This window comes from Anser brachyrhynchus, assembly GCF_964034855.1.
Source record: "Anser brachyrhynchus genome assembly, chromosome: 18".
NCBI classification, from domain to species: domain Eukaryota; kingdom Metazoa; phylum Chordata; class Aves; order Anseriformes; family Anatidae; genus Anser; species Anser brachyrhynchus.
This window is the reverse complement of record NC_137711.1, coordinates 4,480,955-4,499,122: the sequence shown is the minus strand read 5'-3', so window position 1 is coordinate 4,499,122 and position 18,168 is coordinate 4,480,955. Positions and strand designations below refer to the sequence as shown.

Below are 18,168 nucleotides of genomic sequence, written 5' to 3'. Positions count from 1 at the left end.
GAGAGCACCTCATCTGGCTCCTCTCAAAGCCGGGACTTCAGCTGGGAGAATTCAGAGCATTTCCATCCCTCTCCAATATACATCTGTGTTTATTATTTTTTTGCCTGCAAGACTGACAATGAGCAACCCTGTTCACATATTTTCTGAAAGAGAGCATAGTTTGTTTATCTGTCAGCTATAGGTGCCAGTGCTTAGTATGTGTGGGGCGACAGGAAAATAAATGGACTTACTAAGCTGCGTGTAGATCCCCTTCCCTGTCCCCCACAAGTCCCCCAGTGCGTTGTCTCGTCTCTGTTCTCAAACCAGACTTGCAGCACACAGCGCTGTGCCCCTGCTCGATTTGCTTGAATGCTCAGAGGGCACGCTTTCAGAGTGTGGGATTTTCTTTTTTTTTGGAGGACTTGACCATTTATCATCCCAAAGGAAAAAGTTCTCACTGATTTCACGAGGATAGACCCTTTATAAATGACTGAACCAGCTTGTACAGACAGAACAGATTCTGTCACTTCAAGCACTTCCTCACCCAGTAGCAACGGAAGAATTTCATCAGATTTAAGGCCTGCAGCAATTTTTCTTCCTGGCTTAGGAACTGGTCTGAAGGGATGTGAAGGTCCCTGCGATGTATTTATGGAACAGCCAGAGCTGTTTCTGAGCATTCAATTCTTAGACAGGAAGATGGACAGAAGCAGTGTTTTCCCTCAAATGGATTTTTACACATAAAATATGAAGAACCCCCCAAATGAAAATTCCAAGTTAGAAACCATTGTATCATAACAAACAAACAAACAAAAAAATCCACACCTTCAGCAGAAAACTGAAAAATTTGGGTTTCTGGCTGAAAGACTTTGAGTTTTGCATTTGTTACTGAAAAACAATTGCCAAGAAAAATAGATGTAAACTGGGAATGGCTCTGTTTAGTTGAAAACATAACTCTCTGCCTAGAAAAGCTGAAAATGAAAGCTTTAGTGAGCCTCTGCATTCTGCACACAGGACATACAAGTAAGTACAAACACTGCTGGAAACTGAGATTTGCTTCTCTCTTATTTCTGAATGACCAAATGTCAAAATACCCCCAAAATCATGACAAGGAGAAAGCCAAGCAGCAGGGATGCCATGCCCCACCTACGAGACCACAGGAGGAGCAGTTACGGGGCAGTGGTGGTGGCTGGGCTTGGCCAAAGCAGAAGAGTCCAGGTGGGAACCAGGCTGCACCCAGCAGGCTCTGACCCACAGGGACAACCCTGCTGCCTGCACGAGCCAGCAGGAAACTGTTTATCTGAAGCTTGTCTACGTGATAAGTTCATCAAAAAGCGGCGAGACTTACAGGACGGAATGAGTCCGTTGTGGACCTGCCCTGGATGTTGGTAGGCTACTGCAGCCTCGGCGCTTGGTGGGCTTTCAGCACGGCGGGTCGGGACCAACGGGAATGCAAACAGCCCCCAGTGCCACGCTGTCTGGCAGGTTATTTGCTAACGCACAGCCACACAAACGAAACCTCCTGTTAGCAGGAAAGGGGAAAGCCAGGACTGGGGCATGAGATCATCTCTCACCAAGAAGCAAACCAAAGCACCTCAGATAAGCAAAACTGGTCTGTCCATCTGGCTAAAATGATGAAGAGATTCAATCTCCCTTGGCAGAAGGAGCTGATACGCACAGAGAGCTGGAACACGGCTCCCAGGCATGGTTCAGTTCACAGCAGAGTCGACAGCCGACATCAGCTGAGCCCCCCCCAGCCCATACTTACCCAGGGGCAAACCAGCCCCGGCTACAGGTTTGCCCTGCATGCTGCCCCATACATCGGGGCTCTTCTGCTCTGTTTCTTATAGGGCCCAGCCACCCCGCCATCCTGTAGCGGGGATAGATGCCTGGGAGCTGTCTGAAATGTTTGCTGCATGGTATTCAGCTAAAAGAGAATTAAACACACCAGAGGCTCAGTTTTTCCATCCTTAAGGAAGTTTTGTAAAGGTCTGTCAGTCACATCCTGCTGGATTAAACTAGATTAAGCATTTAGATGTCCACTCTCCCTTTATACTAATACAGACAACTCTTTTAGTGTTAATGTACAGGCTACCACCAATGTGAACAAGGAAAAAAGCTCTGAATCGGTTTTCAAAAGTTACTTACAAGAGCCAAGGTCCGGGGGGAAGGCAATTCAGCAAGCAAAGCTAAGAAAAAACATTCCCAAACTGTCAGCTTAATTAGCTTCAGCACAATATTTAATGTGGTTGAACAGCATGGGATGGTTTGGGAAATTTAGCATCAACTGCAGCAGGCATGCAGTGCCTCAGTGAGAAACGGATGAAATCTCTTTCTAGTACACAGCAAACTTGCTGGGAAATGTTTTGTTTGCTGGGAAACAATATCTGGCTGCAGGATGAATCTGCTGCCCAGTTTTGGCCAGTGAAGGGGACTGACAAGCCCGAGGACAGCATTCGCTCCTGGCTGGCCTTCCCATGAGACAGCAGTGGCCTTTCTCTGCGTATCTCAGTACATTATGCGAAGCGGAGCTCTGAAAAGCCTGGGAAGCCCCACCTTGAAAGGACTTCCAGTCTGGTAGGGTGAGATTAGGACATTTTTCAAACAGGAGGGGATCAGACCTGGGGCTCCGGGATTGCAGCTGAGCATCTTATCCAGTTAGTCACAGCGCTGAGTAAGTGCCAGCACTGCCTCTGCCTCTGGCAGCTTTGCAAATTTTGCTTCTTTTTTTTTTCTTCCCCATAAGTGCAACTGCCCAAAAATGAAACATCCTATACGGAGCTGAGTGGTACACAGAACGTTATGTTGGGCACAACAGAGATTCAGGGTTTTTTTCCTTTAACTTTTTGGTTATCAAGCCAAAAAGTCATGCATCTATACAAGGTCATCAATGAAATATGCAAGTTATTAAAAAAAAAGCGAGCATTCAGCCTAACAAACTGGCACTATTATCTCCATCCTTGCAAACAGTCACAAGAAATCTTTAAACAGTGAAAACCCTGCTCCTGGAAATGTAAGGACACAAAGCCATCGAACCTAGAGTCCAACCCAAACTTCCCCCCATCACCTCAGATTCCTGAAGAGACTTGTGGGGAGGATCAGCTTTAAAGATCACTGTGAGACCAAAAGCCTTTATCTCACAAATCGGCCCCCATTTCCTGAAGTCATCCAGAGATGCTAAGCTCAAGCAATTTATCATCTCTACAGTTACTTGTAAGAACCATTCTCTTAAAATCGAGATTAAAATGGCTGAAAACTTCTGCTGCAAGCATCTTCTGGTGGGGAGAGGGAAACTACCACTAAGCAGAAACACCAAGTCTCTGCCGAAGTGAATCTGCAGCCACAGCCATGCATTTGCACCGTTTGAGGATCTTGGCCACAGAGCTTTTTCAGAGAAGGTCAAAGAACAAGTCGGAGAAGCTGTGTGCTAGTTTCCTAATAAGCTTGCCTTGTCTCACATTTCTGCTGATTTCTTTCATACCTTCAAAGTTGTTATAGCAGCTCATAAAGAGAAAATAAAGATTACACACAAGCCTTTGCCCTTGAGACCATCCCTGACCTCTGGTTTGCCATTTACATTTATTACAAAAGAGCCTGAAATGTTTTGGAGGCACAGAAAGGCATTTGATGGTTACAGAGGGTTTTGCACCAATAACGCTCCCTCGCTGGGTTTCCTCAGACAGAACTTTGCAGGGATATTGAAACCCCGTCGGTCACAGGCAATAAATGCAACTGTGCCAAGGCTGGGAGGAGGGGAGGAGGGGGATGGTTCCTTGCACACCACTGCTCTCTTATCCATCTGGAATTAGGAAAGCACGCCTGGAAAGAAAAAGCCAACAGCTTTGGATAAGCCAGCCCAATTCCTCGGCTATGACATATTCATTGTATGCACGCGTGCGAGAGACCGCAAGTAACTCATTTGAGTGACTTCAGTCATTAGTTAAAGTAGAATAAATGAAAAGATTGACCATGGCAATCAGTAGCAAAGGACTTCTTTAACAGATCTGCAAGCCAACCTTATCTCAGCTACAGAAGTGAAGCAGTCTTGAGGTCAAAATCAGATTTAACAGGATTTGAGAGCATTCACATCTGGTAAAATCTGACCCAGGATCAATGCTTCCCTGCAGGCTTGTGCCTTTGAAATCAACAGGAATGACACTGGAGACATAAGCGTGGTCAGCTTGGAGCCACAGCAACCAGAAGGCAAGAGTGAGTTGTCATGACTGGTGGGCTCCCGAAAAGGAGCCTCCTCCCTGCTTCCATCCCTCGTAGCTTCAGCTTTCTTTATTAAACTAGCTAGGATTTGCCCATGACTCTGCATAATAGCTATAGCTTCCTTTTAATCTGCCATTCACAAACTGCCCGTTGCTACCACATGCTGCACTACAGCCTAGAGGAGAAAGACAAACTGTTTCTCATGAGTGTTCATATATTCATTTCAATTCAATTTAAATGTGAGCTTCATTATGACCTTGTTAGCACTCCCTCTCCTGTTTACTTTCCATTAACATTCAGGCTGTCAAACTTTATTAGCACAAATGACCATAGAAAGACCGAGCTGCTCGAATTCTCGCAGTTTGAAACAGATTTAGTGGGCGAAATTCAATCTATCCGGTAGGCTAGGGGACCTCTCTGCTGTGCGCCGGTCTTCTGCTGACTTGCAAATTTTGGAAGCGTTCACAACCAAAATGTGATGACAAGAAGAAGCCTCGTGCCCACGTCAGGAAAAACAGAAATGACACACTCCCAGGCAGCCAGCCTCAGGTAAGCTAATTTTGGATTTCTTCATGTCACAGACTGAAGAAAATGTAAATGGGAAGGAACCATTCATATCCATCTATTTTTTCAAATTATTAAAAAAAAAAAAAGGAAAAAAAAACTCAAACCCAAGTATATTCTACAATCAGATACAAAGCAGGAAAAATGTCAGATAAATTATATGATTCATGGAGCTCTGCAAACCACACAAGCATTTTGTATGCAGCCCACACTATCACCTCTGTCTCAAGAGAAGATGACTTCTTTACTGAACTCACCCTTCCCTTTAGTCTCAGTTAGATTTCTTGTCCCCAGAAGAATATTATAACATATGGTTGACTTTCTCACATAATACCTAGTTCACAATCTCACACAAAAACTTCCACAATATATGTCATTTTGACACGGGTTTAAACATGATAAACAGTGTAATACAATCTCCAGCTGTTTGAACAATTCTGGTCATAAACTGCCTCTCTGCATTGTCATCATGCTCGCTTCTACATGGAGCCTTTGTTCTCTTTTATTCCCTACATTACTTCTACTTCCACTCCAAGACATTTTGAAAGAAAAATGCATAAATGCAATGTTAAAAGCAATATTCCCTTGGATCTTCTATCTCTATGCAAATGAGAACCTCAATTTCATTTTGTGTTTGTTTGTTTGTCTTGGGGGGGGTAAAATCAGAGATGAACAAAAATGTAGCTTTTTTTTTTTAATCTGGTTAGGTCATTCTGAAATGCTGTGTGTAACATTTCAACAAAAGTTTGCATAAAGCATTTCAAGAGTGGGAGAAAGTAAATGAAAGAAAAAAGAGAAAAATTAAACCATTCCAATTTTTCAGTTCAAAATATCCATTTCATTATTTAGTTACTTTTATTAAAAAACTTTCAAGGGTCAAAAAGCTGGTAAACAAAACATTTTGTCTATTTATGAAGTTGCCACAGAAAAAATGTTTTGTTTTCAGTTGATTGCAATGACTTTTTTTCCTATTTTTTTAGTGTAGCCTAGAAGATCGGGACAAAACTTCCCCTTTTTTGTGCAGTTCTAGTGAAAATAAACTTAACGTCTAACAGTGAAGCAGATGTCGATTAGGGGAGGTTTATACCCACTGGCACGTTGGTTTCTAAGCCCCACTTCTGGAGGTTCCCAGCGCTGGTCAGTTATGAAACCCAATCTGCCTCTGTGCTAACAACACACAGCCCTGGCAGAAAACTCCTCTGCTTTGAATGCTCTTGTGACTTTCGCAAAGCCTGAAGAATAGATGCTTTCCTATTGTTCTAATGTGATGGCACAGGATACGCTGGAACACTGAAGAGGAAATGAGATGGCAAAGATGAGAGGCCCATGAAGACAAGCCCGTGTCTGAGCCTACAACCGGCCACAGTGGCTGGGGGCTTGCTATGAACCCTGTCCAACAGTTACACTCTTCTGTGGTGCTCCAGCGTGGCTGCATATTCAATCCCTCCCTGCCAACCCAGGTGTGGAAGAAAGAATATATTTTAATATCATAAACACAGAAAGAATAGAGAAGCATATTTTACTTCATTAGTGGGCTTTAAAAGCTAAGATCTAAGATAAAGATGAAGGGAAATTTAGGGCAGGCTAAGGAACAAGTTCCCCAGGGAAACGGTAGAAGCCCCATCAACCAAGATGCTTAAAATTAAACTCAATAAAGCATGAGAAAGTACGTGGTACTAAACAGCATCAGCCAGGCTCAGCCACGTGAAGTGTCTTTTTCACTCCTGATTTCTGTTCTCTTCTCACCCCTGCCCAAGTGCCCTGGCAGAGTCTGCTCCCACTCAGCATCGCTGTCACTCCTCAAGCAGCCACGGGCAACTTCAGTTATTTTAATGGGTTTAGCTTTATGGTAAATTCCTACCCATAAATGTAGAGGGACACATCGTTACAGGCTTATCTGTGCTGAGTAATACCTTCCTCTGGCCTCGCCTGTAACTTCACACTGCTCTGAGTAAGGGAGGTCACTGCACCACTGCCCAGGGAGCGAAGAAGGAAGCAGGACCTCCTGCGTGCTCCTGCCCTCATGCATGCTCTTGCCCTCCTGCCTGGTCCTACCCTCCTGCTTTCACTCTGCCACTCGGCGCCACGTGGGGCCAGCCAGCAGGTCCCAGGGACGAGCTCTCCCTGTTCCACGTCAGCGAGACACAGCGGCAGTCACAGACGGCAGGCCAGCACTGAAGGCAGAACAGACAGGTGCCTGGGCGGGTAACTTGCTGTTCACTGTGCAAACCTGGGGTGAGACTCGGGTAGTTCTGGCTTGCAGATATGATGGGGTTATTCCTAGTGTAAGAGAAAAAATTACCCAAATCAAATAGATTAAAAACCATGTTGGCTCATGCCAGGAAAGCCATTAATATAACTAAATGCTGTTGACAGGGAAAAAGATAAAAATCACATGTCAAAGCCGGGGAGGGGAGGATTTGATTAAAGATGGCCTAACTGATTCAGCAGCAATTAAGGTAGCTCTTCAAGTGGTGCGGCTCACCCTGCCAGGAGGGAGGCAGCGGGTCTGGCTCCTCGCTCGCACCAGCATTACGCTGCTGACACAGCTCCATGCAGAGCAGAGCAGAATCGGGCCCGAACCGCCTGTGGCAACATTACAGGATCAGATAAGACACCTCAGGAATGCAGCAGTGAGTGGAGCACTTTTGTAATGCTTTAATTTCCATTCTTGGCTTATTCTGTCCCAGCTTTCATTAAGAGACTAAACAGTGGTTGGAGGAAAAGTTTTTACATGAATTAGTTTAAAGGGCAGGAATTACATTCGCATTTTAATGGTGTGGAAATGAATAATCTGAATAGGGAGCAACAAAGGTGGGAGGGGCTGCTCTGTATTTTCCGTTTACCAAACGAAAACAGCACTCGATTTTCTTACTCAACCACCTCTCTGGTTAACTGGCAGCCATCTGCTAGACGCTGAGGCTCTGGCCCTGCAAAGCACTCGGATGCCTTCTGATGCCGCATTAGTTAGCATTTGTCCCCAGGGTGCTGAGTGGGGGCCCCAGCCGAGCTCAGACCTGGCTGTGCTGGGTTCAGTACAGCCCCTGCCCCACACCGTGCCCCACTGATGGGGCTGGAAAATGAGCTCGACACAGAAGGTGATGTGCCCCGGGAGGAGCAGATAGCACCCTATAACGCAGGGGGCAAAGTGCAGCCGCCTGCCCGCACTTACAGCATCCTCCCATCACCAGGCTGGGAGAGCTCCACAGCCCCAGCACAGCATCATGGATACGTGTGCTGAAGGGTTTGTTTGGATGAGGACCTTGAAATAACTAACACCAAGGAGAGCTTCACCCAAACATGGTTGCAGAATTATGTCCTGAGCCAAGAGCCTCGCTGAAGTCAGCAGCAGACTCTCATGGGCATCAGATGAAATCCCTGCTGTGCTTGGCTGTGTGTTAGAGCAGATACACTCAAACAGCTTGTGTGTGTTACAAGGAGTTATCACCTTTGCACTGTGCATATGTGGCAAAAAGCCAGATGGCTTCATGCATGATTCCCTTTAAGCAGAAAAAAAGAAAACCTCCAAACAAAGCCCCTGGCTCATCCATCACTTCAAATAAAAATGAGCCAGCTACAGATATAAAACAAGCTATGGAAGCCATCAGACCTTCCTTCTCTTTGGAACCTCATACAAAAAAAAAAAAAAAAGATTGATTTGATTTGATGCAGGCCAAGGTTACACCATATTATTTTATTTTTAAGCAACTGTGAAATGTGGGACAGGATATTACATACAAAAACAGAAACCATTTTTACTGCGTTATTGTTATAATAACATAATAATGCCCTAACAGAGCCACTACAAATTCCTCACCTTTGCAGACCAACCAAGCTCCAATGGTCCTGTCCCCAGCATAAAACCAGACCAGATTTTAGGAAAATGCATCAGAGGAACAAAATGAATCACAACACTTTGCAAGATAACCTAATCTCATACTGATGAGTCTAAAAGTGCTTTAGAACTAGTTATTAATTCCAAATGCACCTGCTAGGGAGTCAATATTTACACCTCCTTTTTATCAATACACAAACTGAGGTCCAAGGCATTAGGATGTTGCAGTGAGTCAGTGGAGAGGCAGAGACAGACGCCAGAGGTCCTGTTCCAGTGGGAGTTTGTTCATCAGATAAATATGCTCTGCATGTTTGCCTTATACCTGTATAAACTAACGGAGACAATATGTTTGCCTGAAGTTTCACAATGAGTCACAGCAAAAGCTTGAAAAGGACCCCAAGAATTCCCTAAAAACAAAAAAGTAATAAAAATAATGTACCATACTGACACTTGCAGTGCAGCATTCATCCAGAGGAACAGTATTCAGGCCCTGCCTTTTTATTTTTGCAAGGAGAATCCCACAAACTAAAAGGCCACTGAAATTGCACCGCTCAAGCTCAGGACAAGAGCCTGAAGGCAGCTGTTGTATCTTATTTGTGCCCCATTCCCAATCAGGCTCTTGCCTGAAACCTCAAAACCACACTACCAGCCACTTGGAAATAGGTAACAGGAACAGACAGTGCAGTGCTGCTGGTTTAAGAGCAATAAAACACTACGTTGGACTTACGCCACCCACCGAGCTCATTTCTTCAACCTTTTCTACACAAAACCTACCTACTGACTTCAGGGGCAACTGTATATGTGCATTACTGCAGCATCTGAAATATAGTACCTGGAAATCAGAAATAAATCTTTGTGTCCAGCATCAGAAGTTCAGTTTTGTGGCTGTGCGGGCAACCAACCCATATGTGCACGAGCCTGGACGGGTGAGCAGACAAAAGTAGCTCCCCCTGACACACACTGATCGGTTTCTCTTCCAAAGAGAAAGTGGTGCCATCGTGTCTGGGGAGGTCTGTTGGTTGGGTTTTAGTATAACAATTTTGGTTGCACTACAGATCTTTGAAGAGAAACAATCACAAAGAGCCTGCAAATAAACTCCAGCACAACTGCCTGTTCCCCAGGGAGCTCTTTATCACGAGAGCTGAATCTAGTTAGAGAAGTTAAGGGAAGGGCAACTTCTTTGCTAGTTCTCCCAAAAGAGAATGCCACACTGCAGTAACAAAAATGATGGAAGGACGGGTGTGTATGTAATAGTGCCATCTGCTGATTGCATCCTGAGCCATAGGCATGTGTCTGGCACATGTGTAAATACACGTGCACTTACACGACAGACTCAGTACACATTTGCCACAGCATCGCCAACAGTATTTTTATTTATTCCTAGCTGTGGCACTGGTCTTAAGGTAGGCCATTGGTAAAAACGTTCTCTAATTCTCTAATTCTTTTGTTGTTGACAGAGCTTCATGCTAGAAAAAAAAAAAAAAGAAAAAAAAAGTGCTGGGTTGACTTGTTTCAGGAGTGCTGATTCCTTTTATATACCTATTCCTTAGGGGGATGAGGCCTCGCCAGCTGAATGTCAGTCTCATGATTAAAAGAAGCAATTTTCAGCCAGCACACAGGCACGCCTTCCACCTGAGAAAGACCCAAAGAAATAGAAGAAAAGAAACAGGTACAGCTTAGTTTACTTACTAAAGTTTCTCTGTAAAGAAAGCCATGAGCAATGAGGTCTAAGAGCACAAGCTGTGAAGAAAATAAAGTGCTTTGGGGAGACCTGCAGAGTGATCTGGAACAGACAAAGGAAATTTGGTGTTTACAAAGGGCAAAGAGAGGAACAGCAATTGTGTGAGCTGGGAGGATGTTCTAGGATGGCACAGAACTATATAACTGATGGTCGTTAATCTCTGCAAGGGAAGGAGCTCTTCTTTTGTGCCATCTGTTTCTAATTACTGCCCCACTTGGCTCTGGGCCCAAATTGAGCAATTCTAACTCAATTCCAAACCACCCAAAGTGTGAAAGGTTTTGGAAGGCAAAGGAATTGGGAGTATTGCGCAAAAATCGCAAGGTTTATGGCATTTACACATGAGCACCCAATTAGCTTGTGCATGAGTGCCAGAACAACACACACGAGCACCCTCTTAAGTCATGCATGAGCACCAAATCAGTCCACCCATGCACACCTAATTACTTTATGCAGGAATGCATAAACTCATGCATGAGCACCCACTAAGTACGCACTGGTGCCTAATCAGTCTTTATTCCTGGGTGCACAGTTAACTCACACATGAGCTCCTGATTAGTTTATGCACGGGTGCCCAGCTGGTGCTGAGTGCCTAACTGGCATATGCCTGAATGCCCTAGCAGGGCATATTTGAGCACTCAAGTGCTTCATGCATGAGCACCCAAATAATTTGTGCTCGAGGGCCCTGTTTTATGCATGAGAACGCAATCACTACATGCATGAATGTCCAATGAGTTTATGCTTGAGGAACCAGGGATCCCATGCAGGAGCCCCCAGTCAGTTTGTGCATGAGCACCCCACTGACTCCACCTCAGCATGGTGCTGGGCACGCACAGCACCTTTTGGCTGCTGGGGCTGTGGTGGTGCCTGTGCCAGGTGCTGGCCCCGGCCAGTGCCCAGCCAGCTCTGAAACTGCTGGAAACACTCAGAGCACCCCAAACACCCATGAGAAGAGCACTCCAGCTCCAACATATTTAAGAAACAGCAGCAGCTGCTAGCAGTGGGGCTGCAGACATGATCCTGGAAGAAGGCACTCCATGTGCAAGGCGCACACCCCAGGGGACTGGCTTCGATAAGGTTCATAGGTATTTCTACCTTCTTTACGTGTCTTTTGCAGAAGTATCAGAAACACCACTTCTGGAACGAGCAACAGATGCTGTCTAGAAGCTCTGATACCTGCCTAGCTCCTTGTGATTCTGCAGCACTCCCCCAGGAACTCGAACGCAGAGTAATGGCTGGCGGTCTCTAGAGAAAAGCTTCACTCGAACAAAATGCATTGGCTTAAGAGGGATAAAGGATGAAGCTCTATAGCCTGTGCTGCCACACGGGAGCTCAGATAAGATGATACGATGACATACAGCGGTCATAAAATCTGAGGTCTTATCAGTCCAACTTAGTTAGGTCTCTGAATAAGCCTAGCATCACTGTTAAGTCCAACTTGCACAGCTTTCCTTGTTCAGGCACAGGGAAAACAAGGTGGTATGTATAAAGCCTCACTCATGCCAATAAAAATGTACTACAGGAATGAATGTATTTATTAACTCTCAGCAGTGATGCCAATGGTTTTGGCTCAGCTACAGTTTCCTGGCTTTGGACACAGGGTCACAAATCTCTGACACTGTTGATTCTTGCCCTGGAGTAAGGAAACGTCTAAAGTCTGAGCTGGAGCTGGCTACCCCAGGGGACAGAAAGCAAAGCCTAGCACCCTTGCAACAGTATAACAACTTTTTTAGCATTCAAACAGAAAAAAATCAAACATTTGCAAGAGCAGTGGAAGGGGTGGCTTGAAGATGTTTTGGATCAGCTCTTTCCACTTGTGTTCAGCTGCATGCAAAGAAAGGAGCCAGGCAAAGCACCCTGCCTGGGAGCTCCTGCTGCAGCCTGAAAGGGGAGGCTATTTCTGAACGCTCACAGCAGTGTGCTGGTGATCTGAGGCCTTTCAGGAAAAGGCCAGTGCAGGACTGCCTGCAAGGCTAGAGGAAGCATGTGTCTACCTGGCTTGCAACCAAACTTGCAAAAGCAGAGTTAATATTTACAAGAAATAATGATTTTTTGAAGTAACTGGCAAAAGTTATAAATTAAGTCCTTTTAGTATTTAATTAGATATTCAGAAAGTTACCACAGGAGGATCGCAAGAGGTCCTTCTTACTTACCCTGAAAACAGCAAATATGGGGATAAGCAAATATCACAATTATGCGTTAGCCCTAGCCACAATCATCTCATAACCAAAAAGAGTCTTGCCTTTAACTGACATCCTCCCCGGTCCCTTCTCTGCATGCCTGAGTTCTGCTGCCCTTTACACCAGGACAGGACATATGTCTTCTTGCATATTCAGTTTAGCACAACAAGAGGCAGATAAACCACGGGAGACTACTCATGCTCAAAACCAACAGAAATATGTTTAGCATTTGCCTATGGTCAAACAACCTGGGTCACATCAAGCAGAGCATTTGGGATGTGTTAGAACAGGCATAATGCCCACAGTTAAGGCACTGCCACATCACCGCAAGTAACCCATTTGGGAGTCCCATTTCTAAAGGTGGCCTAAGTTCTTAGGAGCATATTTCTCAGTGAAAGCTGATCAAAATACATTTCTATGGCCCAGACAGTCAAACTTTTACTTCAAAACAAAAAAGATACCTAGTGATTCCTATCCACAAAGCTTCACTCTAGGTCACATCCAACCAACAGCAAATGGCACACACAAGGAGTACGTACTGGCTGGGTCTGGCCTGAAGAATCTCTTCTGAAAACGGGTATTGGCCTCTTAAATCCCTGGGCTGCTGCATGTACGTGGCTGAAGAAGGTAGTCAATAGGTTTCTGTAGGAGCATTTGCAGAGGTTCAGCCCACCCTCTAAGCAGAATTTGCCAGACAAGTTTGACTAAGGCTGTCGCTCTATTATCAGACTGATCTTTCCCAGCACATACCTAGGAGAGCTAGAGACATTTTTCCTAATGCAGGCAGGAGCTGGGCTCGGAAGGTCACCAACCTCACCAGCCTGCCTCATCCTACCCGGCCCTAAAGGAGACGGCTAACCGATGGATTCTGTCAGAAATCTGAAAGATGCTGATCTCACTCACACCTCTCCATTAGGTCAGTATCAGGGAACCTTTCCCACATCTGTACTCTGTCCCCAGAAGCAACAAGCTTTACATTTCTCCAAGTATAAAAGCTTTTTCATTTCTTAAGCAAAATCCATCAGCGTTTAGCATTTCTTCGTGCACTGAAATCCCCGTTGTTAGTGCTGAAATTTAACCTATCAGTGTTTGCATTCAAGGAGCCCATCAACAGCCTGCGGTTAAATCCTCAAGGGGAGATAAGGCACCTGAACCCCTGTGAATGCCTGGATTTATGGGCCTTGGGCAGAATCGCTTTCTGCCCATGGTACTTAACATAAACACGTGCTGTATGAAAAGCCACTGAACAGCTCCCCCCTCCCTTTTTCAAGAAATGGCTTTCTCCTTTTGTCCTGCCTGCCCACCTGGGAATTCCTTGGGGGAACCTAGCAACAATACTGTGAGCTGCCAGCAACCTGTTTTGGACAAAGAGCAATATTATCTAGGAAAAAAGTCAAAATTATAAATTATGTAATTAGGATAGGATGTGGTATCATCAGTGAGGTGGAGCATCATCAAATACATTGGCCCAGCTAGTGAATTGCACACCAGAGTTTTAAAGACATGGATAATCTTTACATAACTAAATGGTTGACAAATCGCTGACATCTTAGATTCAAGTGTGAGTTTCCAGATGAAAGAGAGAAGAAAAATATGTTGCAAGAAAATCAGCAGGATGATTTAGCCGTCTACTCTCTTCAGTGTTTTTTAAGCAGAGTTTTGCAATTAGGTGAGAGGATGCTGCGTCACGTGTAGACTTAGTGTGCAGACCCAGTGCTTGAGAAATAACAGCCTAGAAACAGAGGTTCACCCCAACACATGCAGATACGAGAGAGCCCACACTCCTGCCCCCTCTGAAGACTAAACAGGAACATTCAGACCTTGCACTTGGGGCTCCTTCTCTACTCCTGCAGTCTTAAGTATTACCTGACCCTGATTAGCACAGCATCTAATCATTACTTAGCGGTGCAATGCACCCAAGGTGTATTGATCCTCCACAGTACTGCTGTAAGGTAGTGGACCCAAAGGAAGGGTCCATGTGAGCATGGGGAATGCAAAGAGCAGCTCAGAAAGGAAACGCTGGGGCTCTGGTGCTTCCCAGCTCCACAGCCACACTTCAGAACATTCCTGAATAACGACCCCAAGAAGAAAATACAACTATCTCCAACACAGGTAGTACTTTTAATCATCATCCCAATCTATACAAATTAAAAAAAAAAAGCTTTACACTGATGTACCTTTTTATTAAAGGCAGTTGAAGCACACTGGATGTGTTTCCTAGTACTTCTCAAAATAATTATCTGACTTTTCTTTTTCATCATTCATATTGCCAGCACTATTTATTGCTTTTCAAGGCATGCAGTGGATATTACATCAAATGCTGCCATAACACATTGTGAAGAGCTCTTTGCTTTCCGCGTCTGGAATTCCCTGCACAGGGCAGATCTTTGGAAAAGAAAACATCAGCGAGAACCTAAATGCTTGTCAAAGGGAAGAGAATCACGCACTCATACTTTACTAAACCTGCTTTTATCAGAGCAAACTTTCTTCCACAAAGAAATATTCACAGCTCTGGGAAAGGAAACACACTTATCGGATCAGCACTGTTTGCAAAGGAAATGACAAATGGTGAATGTTTATAACTTAAAGCGTTTTTAATGAGCTTAAGTGCTGTATTCTAGTCTTGGAGGAAGAGTAAAAGGACTTAGAAAAACAAGCAGTGTAACAGAGATTATGAGATTTATTAATTCCCCTCAAACCACTTGGTACTTGTATATATTCTTTCACCATCTTTGCCAGTCCTGCTTTATGGCACACAGGATAATTGCAGTCTGGCATGGAAGGAGCACGCCTTTTGCCAGATGCAAAAGCAAGCTACTCGTACCTATGTCACCTCCCTGCTGGATTCAGTAAAACCCACGGCTGAACCAGCAGCCACTGGCCACCAGGCTGCTCGCTATATTTAATTCTGCAGTGTGATTCTTGCGTGACAGCCGCTGAGTGCAGCGAAGCGTGTTCCAGTTTTCCTGTTTCTGTGGTGAAACACATGGGCTGCGTTGCAGGTAACAGTGCAGATGCATCCAACTTTGAAACCAGCTAAAGACAGCACGTTAGAACAAGAATCTGAGAGTGTAACAATTTCATTAATCATCTTCACTATCTTGGCATACATCAGGAACTTATTAGCAAAACTTAGGAGCTAAGCAAAGGGGTATGAATGCCTAAAAAATTGCAATTAAAAGAGGACAACATACACCCAAGGGAAGATCAAATAAACACTAATCTGTTAAAGAAAGAAGCACACAGCATGTTGGAGGATAGCTCCCTATCACCAGCATGTACCACACAGCCAAATCCTTCTGCCCCCCAAAGCCCAAGGCAGTTCCCCATAGCCATAAAAGCAGGACTGAAGCTCGAGGGCTCGAAACCATGCACGTGAGCAGGCAGCCTGCCCATAACGTGCGGTAACCCTAAGCGAGTAGTGCGAGGCTGAGCCAGCAGCTGGGACAGTCCAGAACGGGCTTACTCTCAGGTCCTGGACCTCAGCATGTCACCAGGTTGCTCATACGTCCCTTAACACTCAGTGGCCTCCACAACAGATACGCTCACAGCCTGATGGAAGGTCCAGTCCCTGCTGCCGCTCAGTGTGAATGACAGCTGGAGACAGGCTTAAGGAAACTCCAACAGGATTTTCTGGGAGAAAGGTTCCCAGACAAGCATTGGAGAAAAATCTCTTGCACATATGTAAAATCTTGCAAATTTGGATTAGGTAAAAAGCCAACCGCTTGGGGATTTTTCTTGGTTTGTTTCGAGATGTAGGTTAAGGCACTGCTCTTGCTTAAATTTCTCTAATGGAGAGAAAGTCACAGGACAAACCTGGTTTTAGCACAGTGAAACCAAGGACCGTCTGGGTTTAAATGGCAAAACTGAGACTTGAAGGAGCACTGAGCCATTGGGACTCCCAAGGTATTGCGATGGCAGACACTGAACTTGGGGCAGGTCATTTTGTTGTGGAAACACCAGGCGACATAATCTTGGCTGAGCTGTGCTGGCACACGCCACAGTCTGACATTCCTGAACATTGCAAACATTTCCTTTGAATGCCAAGTGACTGGTCTTGCAAGGGTTTTTTAAAGCCCATAGCACGTGGAGCCTTATTACCCCCAAGACACCAGTACCACTGGAAAATAGAGAGGAGCATCCCCACAACTTCAGTGTGAAGTAAAGGTGGAAGGGGATATTCACAGCAACACAAGCTGAGACGCAAGGCAGTCTCCTGCACCGGGATTTCTAGAGTGGGACATCTGTCCTTCAGGAAATAACAAGCAGAGTTTCCATTAAGTTCAGAACTGAGAGGATGCATGCTTCAAAAAAATGTTCCTTAACCATAGCTACTGACAAGCGCACTTTCCAGTAGTAAATCTAAAGAACCAGTTGGGCTACACCTGATCAGGCTTCCAAAGAGAAAATAAAGCAGCAGATGATATATAAATCAGCTTATACATAAAGACAATTAAAAAAAAGGCAACTCCCACTCTGCCTCCGTCTCCAAGTACCCAACAACTGACTGAAATGCTTAAACACTTCAGATCTAACCTCATATTTAACACTCATACCAGTTTACACCACCTTGGGGGTATATAAAATGGCCTAAATGTGAGTATAAATAATTATGTGTAATCAAGAATTCAGGCTCTCTTTGCCTGAGGTGGAAAAAAAACATATTCATTCCAAATCCAAATTCATTTTGTAAATGAATTTTCATGACTGATCAGCATATCTGCTAATCAACATATCTACAGTCTAGCCCTTTAGCATGAATGCCAAGAACAGAGGGTACTGATGACAAAAGATGATACAATCTGCATGTTCATTGAATTTATCAGCATTTGATGGATACCCTGTGCCCTGGGCAGATAATTAAATGTGATTGATTGGGGTTGGAATGGACCAAGATGGAATCCATTTCAAAAATTCGTTTTTTTTTTTGTTTGTTTTGTTTGTTGTTTTTTTTTGTTTTGGTTTGGTTTTTTGTAGAAAGCAATAGCCAAGAGCAGCGACCAACCCCCTAGCACACGTTGCAGAATTTCATTTCCAGGCTGCTGTGCTTAGCATGTCAGTCAGAGTGCTGCAGGAAGGCTGCTGTGCCACAAGCACTGCAGGTCACAGCTGTGGACATGCACTCTGAAGATGCAGCTGCAGAGCATCTTGCAGCAGGGACAGCAGTGCCTCTCAGCCTCTTCGATTCCCGACAGACGAGACAAGGCCACTTGAGATACTCATGCCTCAGGTCCTGGAATCCGTCTCCCTTAACATGTTGGAATAAAACTGTGGTTGGTTCAGAACATAATAGATAAGTGGTACGGACCATCCCCTCTGCCCCAGCACCAATCTCCCTGCCAATAACGTTCAGTTACTGCTTTTTAAACCCCTACCACACATCCTCCAGCACTTTTAGCCTAAAGCAGGGCCGGGACATGCCTCGGTTTCCCCAGCAGAAAGTGATAAGCTACAGCAGGGAAGAAGCCCCTATCTGACAGAGCCCTGCACAAGTGACTCCCCCACCCATTACCCTACTGGAGCTGCCAGCCCATGAAAGCACAGAAATGTTTCATACAACTAGAAGGACAACGGAAGCAAGCAGGCAGATGTACACAGCCTATTTCTGCATATAGCCAGAGCTTAGCAATTCTCAGGCACCAACTAAGGACCCCCGAAGG

The 18,168-nt window shown here is 44.9% G+C and overlaps 1 protein-coding gene across 2 annotated transcripts in view; it reads right to left on the bottom strand.

The window, feature by feature from the left end:
* Positions 1–18,168, bottom strand: part of COPRS (coordinator of PRMT5 and differentiation stimulator) — a 175,753-nt gene that overhangs the window by 107,727 nt on the left and 49,858 nt on the right. The window contains exon 4 of one of the 2 annotated variants that reach the window (XM_080561268.1): positions 4,121–7,035. The exons of the other annotated variant lie outside the window; for it this stretch is intronic. Coding sequence (XP_080417394.1) covers positions 6,890–7,035 — 146 coding nt within the window. The 3' untranslated portion in view covers positions 4,121–6,889. Of the gene's footprint in view, positions 1–4,120; positions 7,036–18,168 lie in introns of those variants that run through there. 2 annotated transcript variants of the gene reach the window in all.